The following is a 20,222-nucleotide window of genomic DNA, read 5'->3' on the forward strand; positions in this document are numbered from 1 at the left end:
AATAGCAGATAAGTAGGACTTTAAACCCCATTTCAGTTAAAGGTCTTATAATACCCGTGGTCGCTAGCCCGCGTGGTGAACCTTCTATTTATTTGATCATTATGTAATAATTTATACTAGTTGATGTAAAATCGCAACAAAAGTGGGATTGTCTCCCTTTATTGTAGTTTAAATCTGTCGCGTTTCCTGATCACCATTTAACTAGTCTATCCCCTTTCTTCTATAATATAACAAATTTAGAATTAGAGATTAAAAGTTATTTGAATAAATAATATGTGTTTATTACTACAACCTGGTTTAATAGTATGTAATTACCAATATAAAGATAATGGAGATAGCGAGTTGAAAGTTGCATTTAGGCTACTGTCGACTCCTCAAGTAGTGTCTGTCTAACATATTTTTAGTTAGCCAATTATTCACACGCCCACATTATAAATGAAAATGAAATGGGGTTTAACGTCCTAATATTCTGCTCAGACTCGGCACTACGACTTACTCATATATCGACTTCCAAATGCCAAGGGATCTTTTACCTACAAGCCAATTTTTACACGGGACATCGGCTGTTCGTCCCATCCGAACGACTATACGGTGTCCCTTGCCAGTCCCTCTGTTCTGCACCACTGACAAGCGGGAACCATACCGAAAAATCCCGATGAACTTCTCGACCAATGCAGGGATCGAACACGCGACCTTTGGCTAGCGAGGCCACGTCTTACTCACTGAGCAACCGTGGCTACTCCCACATTATAAAGCTCACAGATGAAGAGTTTAACAGGCTAGAGGGGTATACAAACCCTCATAATGCACAGATGAAGAGTTTAACAGTCTAGAGGGGGTATACAGACCCTCATAATGCACAGATTAAGAGTTTATCAGGCTAGAGAGGTATACAAACCCTCAACATGTTCTATTCCGTTCAGTATTTACAAAAGATGATTTGTAAAATATTTTCAATCTGATTGAATCCAAGCCATGCGATTATATTTTCTTAATGAAATTTAATTTTAAATAATCATTTTGAGTACATGTTAGAATAGATTAAGCCGCAATAATTGGATATTGTCAGAAGAAAGGAAATGACGATGAGCGGCCATAACGTGGTTAAGTTGTAACGTTCACATGACAAATAAACAAATTCATAACGCAACAGAGATTTATTCATGTATCGCGTTGACGACTTGATTTACAAGGCGGAAAACCAACAAATATATAAATTTTTATCGGATTTATTGATACTACTGTGGATTATTTTAAATGGTGGTAAATAAATAGGCGGAGATTAAATGCAACAGGAGGTAAGAAAATCAATATGATTAAATCTTTTAGAATATTACAGACAATCCATCACGGAGTCAATACATGTATCAATGACCTTAATTCAATCTATTGACACATATCAATGTCTATAACCCTTTCCATTATTACGACTTAGTTAAATATTTTAGATTTTATTGCTGGACTAATTAGTAAATAAAGTTTGATTATAATAATACTTTTAAAAAAACCCCACAAAACATATACTTACTGTTTCTATAAAGTAACAAAAAACAAGGAAAACACCAAGAGACTAGAGATGATAACAACAACGAGACACAAGGTAGTAATAAATAAGATAAATTATAAATTATGGCGAATCATCATCATATCAATTTCACTCACATGATAGGCATAGATACCAATATAGACATTAAATAAACCATCGAACATATGTACTATCAACGAGGGCGGACCATGATAGGCGTAGATACCAATATAAACATTATATAAACCATCATGTACTGTCAACGAGGGTGGACCATGATAGGCGTAGATACCAGTGGAGACATTATATAAACCATCATGTACTGTCAACGAGGGCGGACCATGATAGGCGTAGATACCAATATATACATTATATAAACCAGCATGTACTGTCAACGAGGGCGAACCATGAGCAATGGCGCCCTCTCTTCATCCACTATCCGTAGGTCTTTCAAAATTAAAAAAAATGTACGAAGTTTTTATTCGAAGATACTATGCTCCATGCTCCAATTTTCACAGATTCTGTTAAGAGGGAAGTGGAGGGGTGAGGGGGGTGGGGGGGGCAGGTAACCGAATGGTGCAATACTTACACTTTAGTAGGTAAGGTCTGTCATTGAATCAAATTGCTGACTTTAGATCAACAACCTGTACGTGACAGGGAGTAGGGTCGTCTGTCCATCTGTTCACCTGCCCTCCAGCCCCCCCCCCCACTGCTAAGCCCCCATGTCTTTAACAGGATGAGAGAATTAATATCTTGATCTTGAATTAAAAAAATATATTATATTCTTTTAGTGGTATTAGCTGGGTACATTAATAAAGTTTGATAACGCTGAGCGAATACTCTTTGAAACGTCACCCAAATAAATCAGTAGCTGTTTTCCATAAATTTTTATTATAGTTTATTAAAACCATACAGTAATATATCTACAACCATAAATTTTTGTTTATTAAAACTATACAGTAATATATCTACAACCATAAATTGAACAGATAAGATAAAGAACACGTGATTAAAACTTATGAGTCTTCATGTCGTCAGCTGCACAGTCCAGCATTTATCGTAAGATTTGAAATAGCATATTGTACCCCCCTCCTCTCCCCACCCCTTCTCTCTCTCTCCCTCTCTCTCTCTCTCTCTCTCTCTCTCTCTCTCCAAGATACAATTATTTCTGTTTATTGTGTTCCTTGTCCAGGAGATAAATCAAATGATATACCCCTTTAAATACACACGTCGTAAATTATTAATCAGGTTATATTTAATAAAGGTTTATTAATCAGGTTATATTTAATAAAGGTTTATTAATCAGGTTATATTTAATAAAGATTTATTAATCAGGTTATATTTAATAAAGGTTTATTAATCAGGTTATATTTAATAAAGGTTTATTAATCACGTTATATTTAATAAAGGTTTATTAATCACGTTATATTTAATAAAGGTTTATTAATCACGTTATATTTAATAAAGGTTTATTAATCACGTTATATTTAATAAAGGTTTATTAATCACGTTATATTTAATAAAGGTTTATTAATCACGTTATATTTAATAAAGGTTTATTAATCACGTTATATTTAATAAAGTAATAAAGGTTGATCAATGGGAATGACAATAGCTCCCGTCTGGTTTATACTCCAAGAAGGGTGGGGGGGGCATAAATGTTTTGACCTCGCACTAGCCCTCTACTTTTTGTGCCCTTTCTAGATTCATTCCCGCCCGTCTTCCCTCCTTTGTATAAAATCGTGTATCTCCGGTTGATCAATGCATGCATAATCCACACATACCGGTAATTCGATATTATGTTATCATAGACTTAATATACCTTGTCAATATATACGAGGTTATCTTCTACAGTGTAGATAATATACTAAACGTACGCTGTCTGTCAACAGAACAGACACTGAGAGAGTTGAACGACATTTTAAATCTTAAATCGACGATTTTAGCCGAAAACATTAAATATACATCGATAATTTTGTTAAGTGTTTATTCTGCTTCCATTTAATAAAGTTGAAAATTTTTATTTAGTCTTTGTGCACAGATGTGAAATGGAGTAGAACCGCATTACAAAACAGTATACTAATTTGGGGATATGGCGGCTAATTAGGACAGAGATCTATTCGCGAAGTTTGGAGTAGAAGGAACTCTGTGTGCATACTGGGTAGATAATGGCTTTGTGAAATCCAAGTATATAGAAGTATGCCATCGACCGGCTAGGTATGTATATATATCTTTCACAGTAAAGTTGATATCGTTCACTTAGCAACAAATAACTTTTATAAATGACAATATTTGTCACAAATAGATCACGTGATGTTTTACAGTTCGTTACACACCTGCTAATTAATGACTACTGTATAATATCTAACCACTTTCTATACATGGAGATTTAAATCTTTTTGATAAAAGAATAAATTGTTGAATTTCTTGGAAAATAAGTGTGTTAATCTCAGGCCTAAGTTATGTTAAGCCATACAACCGACAACTGATTGTTTTATGATTATGTTAAAGGTTATGGGCTGTCCGCTTTCTTTAAATATAAGGGACATACGAACAATTAATAATGTTCAGAATCTTGGAAGTTTGGACCACAAAGACAAGCAGGGCTATCATCGACATGTCTGAAAAATGTATGACCATGTAGATTTGAGCAATTGAGCAGGATAATCTTAGTTTACAGTGTATTACGGGGGTACGATGGTATCTAACTTTTGTAGTGAATTTCCAAAAATAGTAAGCAATGGAGAGTTTCTAATTTTGACGTTAAGTTTGCTCCATTCTCTTGTACTTGAAGGGATGAACGACTGGGAGAACATTTCAATTCTGTATTTAATTTCCTTTTATTTTATTTTTGTATAATTACGAGGAGTAGTGGAAGGTTTTAATAGGTCACACAGATAATGATGGCGCAAGATTGTTACTAATTTTATACATTGATTTTAATTTATGTCGTCGACACTGGAACAAACCAGTCTCTTTATAGAGAAAGGCATGGTTAGTATCTCAAACCCCCCCCACAGATAGTGCGTAGTTTATCTAATTCTAGGGATTCTACTAGATTGTTAGCCAAGTAATCACTGCACCCATCCTATTATCAATGAACAATATTATATTGTGTTTAATGATCTTCTATTCAATCGATAATTTTAGAGAGTCAAGGTAATTTACTAGTTTTAATACTCTATACACAATGCTATCTATATATGTCCAAACAACTCTTTATTCAGTTTTCTTAGTCCTTATAAAGAAATAAGAATTAAGAACTAAGAATTAAGAACACTGAATAAAGAGCTGGTTGGTCTTCCATGTTTATATGATTATTTCATTTTTAATTATGTTGAAAGATGAGTCTTTGATTTGTACTTCGATTATAAATAGATGTGGTTTACAGTAGTAATAGTCAGTGTCTCTGTTATTAGGTGTTTATAAATAATGGTGGTTTATGTGGGGTTGAGTAGTAATAGTCAGTGTTTCTGTTATTAGGGAGTTAGAAGTTACTAGTCACGTTTCAGATCAACTGTTGATAAGATTTAAGTCATCGTTGATGGTAGTAACACTTGCCTCTGTAATGAATTATGTAAGATTTAGATAAAGAACTAACCGTTCTTGTTATAATAGTTAAAAAATAGATAATAAAAAATTAATACACTTTTAATTACATTATTTATTCAGAGCGTAGTTATCACCGCTTGAAGTTTTGGCAGGAGCTAGCATATATTGTTTATTATCGTAACAACGGTAAATGTTAGTCGAGATTTAGCTATAGTGTATCAATGCGTTTATATCTCCGCCATAGACTAGTTATGTGAATAAGAGTCTAAATAATAGTTTATTCAAAGGAGTCATATTTTTAACTCTTTATCATCCACAGTCTTTGACATTGCTAACACGACTTACTGGTCAATTTAAAACAACATTAAATCCAATATTTAAGACAAAATGAAATTTTAAACACTGATTAAAAATTACAGTAAAAACAGAACCGATTGAATGTAAATTAGTGTCCATTTCTAGGTGCCAACGAATATAGATTTAGCTCCTTTAACATTTCAAGCCAAAATAATGACCGACAATAGGCAGATTTAGCTCTTACTACATGACGCACCTTTAACGTTACGGTATAATCTTTTGGCACAGTTTTTATACCCTGAACTAATAATATAATAATTCTAGGAAATGATGAGAAATTCGAGGAGTTGTATTTGTAATCTAATATTATAATCAGATAGTAATGATTATTGTCAAAGATACTACACTAGAAATACATTTAAAACAGGAAGGACATACTTATTATCATGCATGATATCCCTAATAAAATCAAAGTAGTTCATTCCGGGTTGAATCACCAGACTTGTGTCAATGAGATTCGTTCTGTTCCTCGATAAAAACACAATACTAAGATTAAATAATCCAGATAAATAGTAATTAGTTTGCCATGTTCAACGCTCCGTTCATAATTAAGATTTCACAAAGGTCAAGACCGACTACCCTGTTTACAATCTGTAGTACAAGGGTGAGGTAATGCTGTTTTATTTTTTAATTTTGTTTACTTGTTTTGACAATGAATGCAGAATGCTCGTACCATTTAAATTGTACGTTAGCATTGGTTGATTATAGTGAAGGAGCCAGGGTCGTAATTGTCGCCATTTTGTATTTTTGACGTCCTATCACATACTGCACACAGACAACTATCGACTTCAAGAATAAATCTCTGCCCTAATCATTTGCCATATCCAAAAATTATTATACTATTTTGTAATTTTGTTATGTGGTTCTACTCCGTTTCATATCTGCCATACCCACCATTTCAGTGATATTAAAGATACATAATGGAAGATTTTATAAAAGAGCTGGCAGTTCGCACTATAATAGATAAAAAAATCGATGATGTAAAGGGAATATGTTGAAACTTGCAGTCAAATTGCTTTACTCTAAGCCGAGGGAACATTATTTTAAAATCATTGTAGCCTCGATTGTCATTGTTACCGCTGTCACGATAATTAACAAAGTCGGATTAACAGTAGATCGGATTCAAATCCAATGAAAATAGCTCATGTCCGTCGCGTAAAATGCAGTGAATGTAAGTTTGATTCGAGGAGTTCCGAACGAGTTGGAGCGGAGCACGTGCTTCCACCTGACTACCGGATCAGGCGAAATCACCACAATCCTCCCGGGGAAAACATACGTCATTGCAAGTGTCAGGCTTTTACTTCGACATGGGAATTAAATTTTCCATGTGAAAATATGATCATCCCAAATTCCGCAATCTTATTCCCGGAATTTGTTGGTTTCTGCCAAGTAAAACTTTAATGATCTATGGGGGTTAAAGCGTTCATTTATCAACATGGGAAGGGCTGCATCTGGAAATGTGAAATATGAATAGGTCCCTACAGGTCAAAAGCCCCAGGCCCAACCCCAGGTTAATCCGGAACTGGTTAAGTGCTCTTGTTTCCAGTATTAAGACACACGAGTCACCCATCAGCCATCAGTGCCGTTACACACATGCCAATAATACTAGACAAAGAGCGTATGACGTGATAAGCGTCCTCTGTTTTTTGGAATGGGCAGTATTGAATGCAACATATAGCGTGTTCAAGACGGTGTGTGTGTGTGGGGGGGGGGGGGCAGTATTGAATGCAACATATAGCGTGTTCAAGACGGTGTGTGTGTGGGGGGGGGGGGCAGTATTGAATGCAACATATAGCGTGTTCAAGACGGTGTGTGTGTGGGGGGGGGGGCAGTATTGAATGCAACATATATCGTGTTCAAGACGGTGTCTATATATACATCTAGTAGGATTTATTTAATGTTTTATCTGCCACGAGGAACACATAGTTGAGTTCAATTGCTTTTGGATGATATTGATCTCGGGGCAATTGTCAAATTGTTTGTAAATCAGAAAGTTTGAAAGAAATATTTGTTATATGTTATGTGTGTTGCATTGATCATTTTATCTTACTGTGCGGATGTTCTTGTAAGTATGCTCTAGATCCTTACAATAACAATGTCTGCAAGTTTCATTTTTCTTTTTAATGACCGGGTGATTTATCATCTTCTGAAGCCACTTCAAAACCAAAGTCCAATCAGAATCCTTAATCTGGATCGAAAATTTTTATCATCTCTGTATACACTTTGCCACTTTTGTCCACCGTGGGTTTTTTTTTGTTTTTTTTTTTGTCAGATTTAGGAAACGAAATGATCGATTCCATTTAAAATATCTACACGGAATGGAAAAATCTCACCTACCCACGGTGTTGTAATTTTCAACAATTCCATTAACCCTATTGGTGCATTTTAAAACTCATTTCATTTTATTCCCTTATATTTGCTTTATTGCGAAATGTTCTTTTAACCATAAGTCTTAATTAAATAGCCTTAATTTATAACAATTGTTGTCATGTATTAATATTGATTAAAGCCGTGTTTATTCATTCATGGACGACACTATTAGTTCTCAATTACTATTTATACACCAACCACCGTATAGTAGTTTCAATACAACACATAGCGATAGGTTACTTTAACCTGACACTATTCATTCAACATTAGCTCAATACGTCACGTCAATTCTTCGTACACTCTATAGCTTCCTAGAAAACAACATGGCGGAAAGACCAGACGTGGAGTTTGCGCGGCTGTTGATGCAATGTTAAGAGCTGCCAAGTATCATGCTATGGAGAGAAATATATCGAAGGAAACTGGGTATTCCACAATGATTGTTGATTCACTGTGATATGCACTGGTTACAAACCACCAGGTAAGGGCATTTGTATAAACATGAATTATTCATAACATGCGTGTAAGATTATAATATTATTATCGTTATACCATGATACCTATAATGTGTCTAAATCATTGACAACATCTTGCGTTTATCACAAATAAGTAACCAGTATATTAGTATATCACTTTGCATTTTATCGTTGAACGTTCCGATGTTTTTCTACCGTAATGCGAATTTTTCGTTCTGCACATTTAAGGCATAACAAAGGAGGCATGCGTAGGAATATCACCCCTTTCCTTTCTTTGATGTAACTTGTCTTTTGTGTAAGTGTTCAATTATTTTGCTGCTATCTTTATATATTATACCAGAATTTACAATTTTATTGCCAGCGAAAAAAACGAAATGATTTTGTCTGTACAAGTAAATCAATCAATATTTTTGGGGTTTAGGGCCAGCAGAAATATTACGTCATTGCTCTAGCTCCACTCTCCAGTGATCGATTGGATAGCAACAGGAATCATTGTACGGGTTTAGTTAATCAATGGACACTGTATATCATGAACTATTACCATAACTTGCTGAAACAAGAAAAACAAACTTTAAGATAGGAATTTTTGTAATTATGTGATTGAGGATTCTATCGTTTTATTAGTTATTTCGACTGTCACTGAGGGTTGGCTGATCTAGTGATCTAACGATTGCGGGTAGGGCGGGGGGGGGGGGCTTCTAGTTGTCTAACGTTTGCGGGGATGGGGGTGGGGGGTTCTAGTAGTCTAACGATTGTGCTATAGATCATGATTTTTGTCAATAAGACAAGTTGTGTGTTTTCTATCCCACGCTCACACTTGACAGGTAGGGCGCCATGTAAACCTCACAGTCTTCGCGGGGTCCTCTGTGGGGGAAATTAATCCAATTCTTGAAATAAAATTCTCTCTCTCTCTCTCTCTCTCTCTCTCTCTCTCGTGGGTGCGCTCTCTCCACCATAGATTAGTCCCGAAATTTCGAGTTGATGTTACCCCCTCTCTCTCTCTCTCTGTCTTTCTCTCGCACGCTCTCTAGCACATTAGTCTCGAAGTGTCTAGTCGATGTTATCCCTTCCCACTCCCACCCCTCTTTCTCTCTCTCTCTCTCTCTCTCTCTCTTGCGCGCTCTCTACCATAAATTAGTCTCGAAATGTCGAGTAAACGCTACCCCCCCCCCCCCCTGTTCTCTAAATTGTAATCCAGTATGAACTCACGAATTTTTAGTTAAGTCGCATGGTTTTGCTGAGAGGTTATGTTCAGGTTGACTGCAGCCACTGATAGACTATTGTATATATATATATATAGTGTATATATATATCACCATTGCGTCACGACATGACACCATTACACGATCTACAGCTCAACTTACATATAGCTCAAATATCAGAAAAACAACTTATATGTTAGAATAATTGTGTGTATGGGAACATGGCTGTCTAGGATAGGAACATGGCTGGACTACGTTTTTGTCTCTCATTCTGATAAACATACGAACAACTGAAATTTAGACTTAGACATTAACTTAAAAATAAAAAAGGATCAATTGATCTGGAAATGGGAAGCTTTAATTAAATAAATTTAAGAACAACCAGGTTGGTGTATTGACCCAATTTTCAAGCCAATATCACTATTTATTTATTTATTCTTCCAGTAAAGGTTACAACATGACACCAATATAGGCTAGATATGATATAAATATAGATATGTATATAAAATAAATAAAGATATGTTTATAAAATAAGAACTATGTGCTGCATTGTATGATTGAGAAAGTGACAAGAGATGAGAATAGAGAAATATGATAGTCACCGTGTTATGACGAGATCTAATGATAACCCATAAAGCATGATATATATAATATCCGTTACTTCACTATTAGCTAAAAGTAGAAGGTAGAAAAGCGGATCGTGTTTCATGGTTTCACGCGCACAAAGTCTAAAATATTTTTCGCTTCGTTTCGCTCGTTGTTAAGGAAATGTTTCCCTCTTTTTGACTTATTCCATGTAATGTATTTGCATTATGTATACAACAATTTAAAAAGGATAGGCCAGTACCATACATTTGTGCACTTGCTATAAAAGGCCAGATTTATAAGCTGTTCCTTTTCTGTTCATATCACGTCCGTTTTGATCAGAAAGGGATTGTTCATTATGTATAATTTAAGGATGGTGGATGTAAGGGGGAGGGGGACTGTTATAGTTTATAATTATGCATGTAGAGGTATTACTAGACAATGTATCACTGTAACCTGGGTATTATTTAATCTTGGGCATCTAGCGCACAAATCTTTATTTAATGATTCATAAAAATCATTTAAAATCACCCCAAATCATCGAGAAATTAGACGCTTGTAAATTGGACACCCCATTGTCAAAATTGATCAGCCAGCTTTAAACTGGACACAAGTACAAATTAGATGATTGTTGGTGATTGTATACGAATTTTTAAACAAAGGTTTGATATTCAATAAATGTAAAAGCATTAGTGCTAAATACACAAGATTAAATGATACCCAGGGCCCTTATTCACGAAAACTTAAACTAAGATACAATCGAAATTTTAAGAAATACTGCAATTCGATTGGCTGACCAGTAAAATCAATTTGCATATATCCAATGAAGTTGCAGTATTTCTTAAAATTTCGGTTGTAACTTAGTTTAAGTTTTCGTGAATAAGGGCCCAGGTTACAGTGATAAGTATTCTATCGTTATTCTATAAACACTAAGGTCAAACAGTTGGCACATAGTTCTTTCCTTGATGTTTTTATAGAATTGTATATAAACAGCCAAGAATGAACACGAATAGCTTATTAAATTTATATAATATAAAATAGTTTACCGTTCAATACTCTCAAAATAGGTTATTGGTTTTTTTGTATATATAGATAGTTCAATAGTCTGTAAATAGTTGTGATAGTTGCCATTGTGATAGTACGTTAACTATAGATATAAATACAGAATATATATACACGCACTGATAAAAGTTATGTGATTTAGTATTAAGTTAACAAAGAAAGAAGTACATGTATAGCGAGTACAGTAAACACTATTGAAAAGGAAATTCCTAAAGTACATTCAACGAGAGAGAGAGAGAGAGAGAGAGAGAGAGAGAGGTATTAACTTCTACGCAACTCGAACTAGGTAATTTCTGGACAAACGTATATATCTTACATGCATTTCAATTATTTCGTTTTTAGCTATGGGGGAAAACTCGGGGACCCGCAGAAAACCCACGAGGTTAGACAGGCAACCCTACCCCTTGTCATGCACACAATTGGGAACGAAATCACGCCACTGACCTCCAATGACAGACCTTATGATCTAAAGCGCACGCGTTAAACCATCCGGCCACCCAACCCGCTTGAAATTAACGACATTATTGTTATCTATGCTCGACAACTGAAGGATTTCAATTCCTAGCAAACCATAATATTATGAAAGTTAAAAATCGAAAAGGAACACCATAACTGTGTTATAGTCTATTGTCTATATTTTAGAAATTGGTCAATCTCCCGTATATATTGAAAACATTCCAACGGCGTAACCATGTAACATTTATTGGTAGTTAAGGAGAAACAAAGGGGCATGGGCTTGACAGCCGTGAATAAAGTAGCTCAGTTACCATAAATTCAATTGAAACAATTAAGGTTTACAACAAAAAAAAAAAAACAAAAAAAAATACAAAATCAATAACAATCATAATATGACATGTACTTTATGTAAACTTGAATAAAACTGATAAGATAAGAAACGACAACAAGATATATAGAAAATAGGATCAATGTTTTCCCGGAGAGTTCACAGTTAATTTAAAGATACATTATGTAAGATTTAGATAAAGAGCTAGCCATTCTTGCTATAATAGTTCGAAAATAGATGATGTAAAATGAATAATTACTCTATTGCGAGCGAAGATATTAGCCTTTGAAGGTTTGACAAGACGTGTTAAATAACTTCAACCACCGTACAGGTTGTTCGAAGCTAAGTTTCGCTCCTACATTTTTTAGCTTAAATCAAAATATGGTTAAACTGTTCTAATTTGTTTAATATCGGAGAAATCCGATGTCATCGAAAGTTGATTATGGTCTATGGATAAGTTAATTAATGTCTAATTAATAATTTAGATAACATTTCAGACCTAAATAAAGACTTGCAATAGGCCGATTTACCTCTTGCATAATGTATGTTTAAGGATTTTATTGTTGACATTCACAGCTTGTAGATCCGCTACTGGAATCTAAAGTCTACAAAATAACAAAAAAAAAAACACTGTAATACACAATACCACTGAAAAAAGTCAGTTCGAAGGATTAGAGATTAATAAAAAAAAATTGATTTAAAGGGATTTCTACCTTTTATTTTATAGTATGTGTTAATTTGTGTCAAGTGATTTAAACTGATTTCTACATTTTGTTTTATAGTATGTGTTAATTTGTGTCAAGTGATTTTAACTGATTTCTACAATTTGTTTTATAGTAGGATGATTTGTTTCAATTTGTGAAACATCAACGCTAGAATGGATTCAGGTAAGTGCTTTCCTTCTACACACAATTATATATATGTACTAGAAAGACTCCCGATACGACAAAGGGCGGGATAAATCCGGTTCCGGAAGTGGTGATAGTCCATCGCCACCAGGCCAATGTTACTCCCTGATCCGACCTACTAGTCCAAGACCCAGTGACGAAAAAACTGCCCCATAAGTAATAGAAATGAAATGAAATGAAATGGGGTTTAACGTCCTACTCATAAGTAATAGAAGGTTTGACCATATTAATTGGCAGCTATTGATAGGGCAAAATCAAAACACCCAGTCTTACGAGGTTTCAGTTGGGCATTTGGCAGGGAGGGGCAGATAAAATTTGCCCTATCAATAGCTGCCAATTAATATAGTCAAACCTTCTATTACATATGAGGCATTTTTTTCGTTACTCGCTCTTGGTCTATACCCCTATACAACCCTAGTGTAGCCGCCAGCCCTTGACAGACAGACAGCCAAAGTATAGAACATAACATATCCTGACATGTATTAGCACAACCGTAATGCTGCACTAATTTGTTGGACGGTAACCGCTGAAAAGATAAAATATATGCCGATTAATTCCAACACTGGTATAATAACTTGTTAACCTTTTTAAAGTACCCTTTCGCTCATTTGAGGAGCTCTTCAGAAATAATGTCATTATATGGGGAGCTCTTCAGAAATAATGTCATTGTATGGGGGAGCTCTTCAGAAATAATGTCATTGTATGGGGATGAACACGATCTAGCACCTGACTAAATTAGGTCATGAGGTCGTCATTGAGTTGAGTCAAGTGTCGTCGTTTCTCTTTCTTCCTCCATGGCTTAAATTTAATATTATTCATATATGACGAAGGGCGACAACTCTATTTAATTTGATTAATTTTATTTCTTTTAGGATTGCAAGTGAAACAACGACCAAATATAGGGCGATCTGTGTCCGGTAAGTTTCAATAGTTCTATAATAACATATAACATTGAAATTTGAAACATTCGGGTCAAATTTTTAATATAAACTTTAGAAACTCTAACTGAAGATGATCATTGAATTTCATTGACCATTAATCCGGAAACTAAAAACAAATGCCACTTTTCAAATCTTGAGATATTTTTACTAAGATACAGAACTAAATAAAGTTGATGGTTTTATTTATCTGATTTGCAGAGGGTCCAGCCATTGTTATTGAACACGCCACAATTAATCCAGGGAGAAAAAGTTTACCGCCAAAACAAAGGTCACTGTCTCTTGAAACTCTTATTGGTAAGTTTGAATGGTTATTAAACAACATCTTAGTCTTTAAAGTATTAACGCTCTGTTATTGGTACTGGAGGTCGTAAAATATTGTTATGTCTTGATTTAAGAAATTATTAAATTTGTCGGTTATCGTATTCATCAGATACACTAAATGCCACGTATTTTGTGACATTGATACTACTTTCAATGAAAGTCAAAAAGGTCATATCTGGCATATTTCACGAAATTCACTTCTTCGGGTTTTTTTTATAGATATAGTTTGTAAATGTCAGATATGAGTCGTTCCAAAAGAAGAAAATAATATGAATATTCAGATCGAAGAAAATAATATGAATATTCAGATCAAAGATATCGCATTGCCTTAACAAAATCATCTTGTTCACTTAAAAAACGGAATAATTAAATCGAGACTAGCCACAATTGTTTTACAGTTAGTCCCATCTTTTGAAAATAGAAATATGATATTTTGACTCATGATTCTTGACCGCTATGCATTTTTTGACTCTCCTAAACAAGTGAGCAAATCTGGAGGACAATGTTATTATACCACAGCAATGATATTTAACCATGCGTCCTAGCAACAAATGATTGAGTTGAAAAACAAAACGCGTTCTTTGGCCAGGAAACCGTGTCCAATCAACCTAGTTGCTCTGTCCATTTAAGCGGCTTACCACGGGAACTGATTGACAATCAACATGTCTATTTTAGAAAAAAGATTGTATTTGGTGGGTATTTATGGGAATTTCCCAACCCACATTATCTGTTCATACGACTGTATATTCACTTACCTGTTAAATTGCATTTTCCTTTTCTTCCTAATTTCAGCAAACGCTAAATTAATATTTGACGAAGATGAAGTTGACAAAGCACGATTTGTTGAAACAGCGGGCTGTAAATTGGCGTTTAAAACTTTAATAAAGTATCGTTGTGTTGGTATCATAGGTCCAACTTGTAGCGGGAAATCAACAATAGTACGTCACATTGTAAACAAGTGCTTGCGGAATAACTCGGATTCGATGAAACTGGAACCAGTTCTACTGAATAAACCGACCGATTGGGATTTAGTACCTAAAATTGTTAGACCTAACAGTGACGAGGATAAATACATCGTTATTATAAAGAATATGTTCGGTGTTAACAGCTTGAAGAAAGATCTAATTGAAGAGTGGATCAGAAATTTAGAAGCCATGGATAAAATGTTAAAAAGAGGACAGGTATTTGTGGTGTTCACGTGTAAAACTCTCATCTTTAACAAATGTAAATCAAACTTAAATTACGATCTGTTCGACAAAGATCGGTTGGTTTTCTTACATGAGGACAAATTTAAAATAACGGATGGGGAAGGGATCAAAATACTCGAAAAATTAAAAATTCCCCCTGATCAAATAGTGATGGATAATTTGAGTAAAACTGTGCTTTTTTATAACTGTCGTAACTTAATTAAAGTCTTTAAAAAGTCAAAATCCGAAGATAGATTAAAATTATTTCAGAAGTCACATGAATTTTGGGATCGCGAATTAAAGAATCTTGCGGACGATCCAGAATCACTTTCTGCGCTTTTGATGATTCTATTGCTTGGTGAAAATGTGACCAGCGTACAACTCCGGGAGGACAGTGTAACCAAATCAATTGTTCGTCAATCTATATCCCTGACCGCTAGTCATGATATGGAAACATCGTGTCAGCATCTTGTTGGGTCATTTTTAACGTTTGATGTTGCCAGTGCGTCTTATTCATTTATAGAAAATGATGTTAGAGACTGTGTTTTAAGTATGATCTGGAGACGGGATGGCTTTAACCACAAGGAGATTATCGCTAGATGTCCGCTTGATTTAATTCTGGACAGAATCACCACTGAATGCCCTGCTAAAAAGGGCGAATTATTAGTAGTACAACAAGATATCCAAAATATTGCACGGCGTCTACCCACCGAAATTCGAAATAATGCCAAACTGCTAGAGTGTTCCGGTCTATATAAAGGCTCATTTATGGAATCTTTGTTCGGATGTGTTGAACGTAACCTTAAACTTCAGTTAAGTGACACTTTGTTCGTTAGTATTTGTTATATGGGCGATTACAAATGTTTAAAACTGATTCATAAATTCATTTCAAGAACACGGCTTCATGACACTTCTGAAGAAGGGGCACCTATAGTAAATGCAATAAAATCAAAAATCGACAGTCGAGTTAAAACGACTTTATTGGTAGAGTATCGGTGTGAGGTGGGTGGATTGGGTAAATATAACAGGAACATACTGCATTATATCAGTGAATATTGGGATGTGGCTAATATACTTCATTTCATTAAGGAGTATCAGAGGGTTAAGCCATTAATTAACACTAAGGACAGTAGTGGACAAACGCCCTTTCAGCTGGCTAGTTTGCATAATAATGATATGCGTGTATTGGTTTATTTAAAAGACATTGGTGCTGATGTGAATCATATTGACAATAATAGGAAGACAGCCCTACAACTCGTTCTAGAAAATAGGGATGCGGACATTGATAGGGTGGAGCTTCTAGTGAATTTAGACGCCCGGATGAATTGTGATGGTAACAGTTGGTCTGTCTTTCACCTCGTATGTTCTTTGAAATCAAACGTGGGTAAAATGATGAAACTACTGGCAAATGGCACAAACAAACATCTTATAAACAGTCGGGATATGAATGGTTTAACACCTTTACATTACGCAGTTCGTGAAGAGAATCTTGTTGCTGTTGGTACCCTGTTGGACCTTGACGCTCAGTCCCATACAAACGTAATAAACATTCAAGATAAAGAGGGTTTAACGCCACTTCATTACGCAGTGAAAAGGGGGAATATTGAAATCGTCCGAGAACTGTTAGATCATGGTGCTGATGTATCAATCGAAGAAGATGGTGACAGTTTAACACCCTCGCCGATTGAATGTGAAACCCATCGCGCTCATAACGTAATAAATACTCAAGATAAGGAGGGTTTAACGCCACTTCATTACGCAGTGAAAAGGGGGAATTTTGCTATCGCCCGAGAACTGTTAGACCACGGTGCTGATGTATCAATCGAAGAAGACGATGACAATTTGACACCCTTGTCGATTGCATGTAAAACCTATTGCGACAATGACGACATTGTTAACATTGTTAAGCTGTTGATAGCACGTGGAGCAGATGTAAATCATAGACACCGTTTCAACGAAACACCGTTACACGAAGCTACGGAAAATGGTCTAGTCCATTGTGTAGAGTGCTTGCTGGAAAATGGCGCTAATGTAAACAGTCAGTCTAAATGCAATAAAAAGACTCCGTTACATATGATATTAAAAACACCTAAACGTAAAAGGGTTGAAATATTGGGGCTGTTGATTAAATATGGCGCTAATGGGAATATTAGGGATGGTAACGATAAAACTGTTCTCGATTTAGCGAAAAAAAGCAAACGATATTCAGATATTGAAGATTGCTTGGCAAATCTTATGGAACAAACATTTCTAATTAAAGTGTAAAATCTCTCTATGGTAGTAACACTTCCGGCTTACAGATTCATTTTTACAATCAAAGTAAATATTATAATTTTAAACAAAAAAAGACGAGTTTAATTTCTAAAACCTGCTTATTGTTTTTATCTATTTAAAAACTAAACATTAAAATACAAAATATTGAATATGTTTTCTGTAGAATTTATTGGGTTTTTTTTCATAGTTGATGACCAGAGAGAGAGAGTTTTGCAATGGAGCAATCAGGTCGAAATAATCAAACCTATGAAAATAAATTCGCCGGAAATCTCAAATCTCGAGGGTAATCAACATTTGAGGCTAGATAAAAAAAAGGGCCCATAATAGGCATATTTAGGTCCTAAATAATGTATCTTTAAACTAACTAACTAATGTATATAACTGATGACTTTGATCTATTAGTGTCGTATGTTTTCATTTGTAACAGTTATTTGTTGCTTAGTCAACGATATCAACGTTACAGTGGTAATGTGTTGAATAGTAAAATAGATTTATAAAGGGAGATAACTATGTAGTAACCGTTTGTTTACACTTCTATTATACGTTTCCATTGTGGATTTGTGGGCGATTGGTGATGATTAAGGGTGGGGCAGGGGTGCAAGAACACCTGGAATATGATATCGAAACGAAACATCATTATGATCTGAGATACTCATGACTTCATAGCGATATAAATGGAAACGTTTTATTGGTTTTATATTTAGAAACCATGACCTATTTTTTGTAAGGGGTGGTTAACGTCCTCCTCCACCAACAATAATATCGCAGTCAGAACCAGTCAGGTTGAGGGTTATAAATTCAGTTTTCATCCCCGTAGTTGTTATAGGTATTAAAATATAGTGGAATGCAATTTATTGTTATATAATTGTTATGTAATTGTTGTGTAATTGTTAGTTCGTTGTTGTGTAATTTATTTATAAATTAAAACTACGTGAAATAATATCCCATGTCTTCATTGACTTTTGTTTTAGATATAATTCCTCTTATCGTTTTATGGGTTGTACGAATCAGACCATAATGTAGATTTTGTTACGGACGGTCCCCAGATTAACCAATCAACGAGTTGATTACACCAATCCCCTAGATCAGTTAATCTAACCTGTGTATATAATTACCTTATACAGTTCAGAATAAAATATAGATAGCAGTATGCGTCGGTCCTCCTAACTCGGTTCATTTAACCAGCAGATTCGTATCATAAAAAATATCAGCACAAGTCCATAAAGTAAAAACAAAACGAGGCTTTGCCGAATGTTGATATTTTTTTATATAGAATGCAGAATTCAATATGGATCAGTTTGGTTCATCTAACAAGTAAATTTGGTATCTCTTATCATTAATATTGATAAAGTGCGTTATACGGTTTAGAATAGAAGGCATAATCGCAGTACGAGTCGATTCGCCTAACTCGATCCACTGGACGATTTGGCATCATTTGTATCATTGGTATGGATTGAATTTAGTGTACGAATCAAAATAGAATAAATATTATAGCACGGGGGTGGGGGTGGGGGGATGTACAACTTAGAATGAAACATGGGTAGGTTCCACTCGATCAGATCTGCAGATTTTGGAATCATTTCATTGAATGGGATGTAGAGTCGGTTCCACTCGATCGGATCTTTAGATTTGATATGATTGTAGCATTTGTATTGGTTGGTGTTTATTACGTATGTCGATTAAAGAGAAGGTGTGGGTTAAGCCGAATGGATATATTCCACCTTCCGAAATCAAGGTCAAAACGATCGCTTCAGGGATATTTATAAACGGTCGGTTTAAATAGTTAGCTAGCTAGAATACGATCGGTACGATCTGGCATGTAGTCGTGGGTATAAACGGTCCGTTTCAACAGCTAGCTAGCTAGAATACGATCGGTACGATCTGACATGTAGTCGTGGGTATAAACGGTCCGATTCAATAGCTAGCTAGCTAGCTAGAATACGGTCGGTACGATCTGGCATGTAGTCGTGGGTATAAACGATCCGTTTCAATAGAAAGCTAGTTCAAATACGGTCGGTACGATCTGACATATAGTCGTGGGTATAAACGGCCCGTTTCAACAGCTAGCTAGCTAGAATACGATCGGTACGATCTGATATGTAGTCGTAGGTATAAACGCTCCGTTTTAATAGCTAGGTAGCTAGAATACGATCGGTACGATCTGACATGTAGTCGTAGGTATAAACGGCCCGTTTCAATAGCTAGCTAGCTAGAATACGATCGGTACGATCTGACATGTAGTCGTGGGTATAAACGATCCGTTTCAACAGCTAACTAGCTAGACTACGATCGGTACGATCTGACATGTAGTCGTAGGTATAAACGGTCCGTTTCAATACCTAGCTAGCTAGAATAAATTATTACGATCTGGCATGTAGTCGTGGGTATAAACGGTCCGTTTCAACAGCTAGCTAGCTATAATACGGTCGGTACGATCTGACATGTAGTCGTAGGTATAAACGGTCCGTTTCAATACCTAGCTAGCTAGAATACAATTATTACGATCTGGCATGTAGTCGTGGGTATAAACGGTCCGTTTCAACAGCTAGCTAGCTATAATACGGTCGGTACGATCTGACATGTAGTCGTGGGTATAAACGGTCCGTTTCAATAGAAAAAGAGAGAGAGGGAGAAATGGGGTTTAACGTCCACTCGACACAAATTAGGTAATTTCGGGACTA

General features: G+C 35.4%; 2 protein-coding genes across 2 annotated transcripts in view; one reads left to right on the forward strand and one right to left on the reverse strand.

Moving 5' to 3' along the window:
• The window catches only part of LOC126827736 (coiled-coil domain-containing protein 115), a 319,045-nt gene that overhangs the window by 253,132 nt on the left and 45,691 nt on the right, over nt 1-20,222 (reverse strand). The gene's annotated exons all lie outside the window — the stretch shown is intronic.
• Nucleotides 8,056-18,483, forward strand: LOC126827399 (uncharacterized). The gene is made up of 5 exons (XM_050556701.2): nt 8,056-8,282; nt 12,748-12,797; nt 13,691-13,735; nt 13,958-14,053; nt 14,873-18,483. Exons 2-5 carry the CDS (start codon nt 12,788-12,790, stop codon nt 17,530-17,532), a joined length of 2,811 nt encoding a protein of 936 aa, XP_050412658.1. The 5' UTR covers nt 8,056-8,282; nt 12,748-12,787; the 3' UTR covers nt 17,533-18,483.

This window comes from Patella vulgata, chromosome 7 (assembly GCF_932274485.2).
Source record: "Patella vulgata chromosome 7, xgPatVulg1.2, whole genome shotgun sequence".
Lineage (NCBI taxonomy): Eukaryota > Metazoa > Mollusca > Gastropoda > Patellidae > Patella > Patella vulgata.